Source organism: Kryptolebias marmoratus, linkage group LG14 (assembly GCF_001649575.2).
Source record: "Kryptolebias marmoratus isolate JLee-2015 linkage group LG14, ASM164957v2, whole genome shotgun sequence".
Taxonomy (NCBI): domain Eukaryota; kingdom Metazoa; phylum Chordata; class Actinopteri; order Cyprinodontiformes; family Rivulidae; genus Kryptolebias; species Kryptolebias marmoratus.
Window position 1 is genome coordinate 25,973,707 of NC_051443.1, and position 2,738 is coordinate 25,976,444.

The 2,738-nt window shown below is 47.5% G+C and overlaps 1 protein-coding gene across 2 annotated transcripts in view; it reads right to left on the minus strand.

Moving 5' to 3' along the window:
- dcc (DCC netrin 1 receptor) overlaps positions 1-2,738 on the minus strand; it is a 167,240-nt gene that overhangs the window by 63,000 nt on the left and 101,502 nt on the right. For both annotated transcript variants that reach the window (XM_037979443.1, XM_037979442.1), the window contains exons 20-21: positions 1,100-1,294; positions 903-935 (exon numbers count right to left, since the gene is read on the minus strand). In XM_037979443.1, coding sequence (XP_037835371.1) covers positions 903-935; positions 1,100-1,294 — 228 coding nt within the window. The remainder of the gene's footprint in view (positions 1-902; positions 936-1,099; positions 1,295-2,738) is intronic.

Consider the following 2,738-nt stretch of genomic DNA (forward strand, 5'->3'; position numbering starts at 1 on the left):
CGAGACGGAGGTCCGAACCGGTCAGGAACTAAAAACCTCAGAGACAGAGGTCTGAACCGGGAACTAAAGACTCCAGAGACGGAGGTCTGAACCGGGAACTAAAGACTCCATAGATGGAGGTCCGAACCGGTCAGGAACCATAAACTGGACCCGGGTTTGGGGTTCTGCTCACAGAACAATGAAACTAAGGGTCAGAGATGGTCTCAATCAGAGCGCTGAGTCAGCGTTCCCTCTCGTTGTTCTGTTTTAGTTTCCCTATTTTCTGCAGACTGTGTTTTAGCTGCTCGTATCTTAAATCCTTCGGCTCGTTCAGCAGACGGCTGCTGGGACTTTCTAACTTTTATTCTTTTCAAAATATTTAACTTTATGTACAAATGTTTACCCAGAGAAACGCACGGGGATCTCTTCAGTCTCTTTAAAACGCTCTCGTTAAAATCTGCCTCAGCGGACTCCTTCAGCTTTAAGCTCACATCACCAAAGTCTCACAGAATGTGTCAGCACTCAGAGGACACGTTAGGGATCAGTCTCAGCTACTACCAGCCCAGAGTTCAGCTCAGTATCTGTCGGAAATGATGGAGTTTCAGCCATTTTTTTTGTTTTCTAGGGTCGATTAGCCATGGCAGCCATCCTCCAACAGCTAAGCTGCAGGGTTTTAGAAACATTCAGTGAGTTTAAGTGTTGGTTAACGCCGAGTCGCCCTCCTTCGGTGATTCAGAAGAACGTTTTAAAACTCGACTCAATGTGAAGAGAAGTCATGGAACGAAACTCTGAGCTTGGATGTGTTTTAAAACCGGATAAATGTGAGGCACTGAAGACTCATGAAGGGTGTTAGAACTGATCAAAGGAGACGGGTTCAACGTCTCTGAATTCAATTTGAACAAAGAAAAAAAGAAAAGTCCTACCTTGATCGTTGGCCATCTTGTCTGGAAGTTCCACTGAAAGTGCAACAGAAAGAACGGGCCGGTTTTTAGAATCAGAAACAAAAATCGAACCCGTTGTTACTGACTTGTACTGCTAACGGTAGGTGGTCTCGTCACGTCCGGGTACCGAGATTCCACCGAATGAATGAAACTCCTGAGGTCCTTTCAAACAGTCTTACCTTTGGCCGTCCTGAACTGGACCGGCTCGGACAGGGGTCCGACCCCTTTGGCATTCTTGGCCTGAATCCTGAAGTAATAAACGGTGTCGAGGTTCAGATCCACGACCTGGTGGGTCAGCCGGTCCCCGCTGATGGCCTCCATGCCCCAGTCGTCTATCGGTATGTTCTTATCCAGCGTGTAGTACAGGATGTAACCTGTCAATCAAAAAACAATCAGAGTCAGGACAGGAAGGAAGTCCAACCCCTCTCAGTGGTTTTACAGATCTGGTCCTTTCCAGGTTCTAAAATCCTTCAAATCAAACAAAAACACTCAACAGATTCCACTGAGTCATTATTCATCAAACAGAAACTGGGTCCAGGTCCGGATCCAGAACTCTCAGTGGGTTCCTGGTTGTGGAGGAGTTGTGGCCCACTCTTCTTTCCAGCATTTCTGCTCAGCTCTCTGAGGTTCTGATTCTGGTTCTGGACAGATGGCCTCACATCTGACTCCAGAATCAGCCCAAACCATCAGCCCTCCACCGCCGTGCTGACAGCTGCAGTGCATTCTGGGTAAACATCTGTCCTCTGGTCTGGTTCTGCTCCAGAGGTCTTCTGGTTCCTTCANNNGCCTGTAGAGTCTGATGGAGCTCACTGCACGGTCTGACCTTCAGGGTGAAGATCAGCAGATGTCTAATCTTCCTCTCTGTAGAACGATGGACTCTAGATGACCTTTGACCCTTCCCAGATTGATTCTCTGAGGTCATTGCTGATGTCTTTCCGCCCTGGCGTTGTGTTAACACACACCTGGAGCTCCGGAGCAGCAGAACCTGATCCAGAACCTCTGAGGTCCGGAGGTGGATCCAGTTCTTCCCTCCCAGCTTTAACCTTTTAGTTGTTGTTGAATAAATAACGACTCGATGTAACATGTTGTTATTTTAACGTAGCTGTTAGGAATCAGGTGTAATCGCTCGTTCGTTATCATTTAAGCCGAGTATATTTAGTTTCACCATTTCTGTGTCAAAACAGAATTATCTAAATATGATATTTTTCAGTGGCTCTGGTTGGGCTGCATTACCTCCCTTTGTTCACCTGCTGTTAGGTTTGAATAACGACATGTTTTCATGTCCTGAAAAGTAAAACGTTAGAATCTAAAGAAGGTGGACTTTATTTTTCCCAACCTGTCTGCAGACAGAGCGGGTTTTAAAGCACACAAGACCAAGATGTGATTAAAAAGATACTCGTCCAGGAGGAGACAGATGTGATCATAAAGGTAAAAACAGAAACGCTGCGCGGCTTGCTGGGGTTGTTTGATTCGTCCTCTGAGACGCTGCAGGAGCAGCAGAGGTTGTTAAACACAGACGAGCCCGTCGTCCTCAGGAAGAGACAAATGCCTCTTTTACACCGGCTCTAATTCAGAAGTCCGGCTCTACTCAGCTCCACTCGATAAAGAATGCATCGCGTTCACACGGGCCAGTTTGGTCGTTAGCAGAGGAACGCCTCCTCGTGTTGTGGGGGGCGGGGCCGCGGCACGGGGGGGTGTGCTACCGAAACTTAGCGCAAGTTGTATAAACAACGAAAGCGCTATGGACAACGTTGGCCCTGTGTTGTTGCTGTTTTTTAAACTTATGGGGATTCTCCTGAGCCTTCAGGAAGAGAGGCG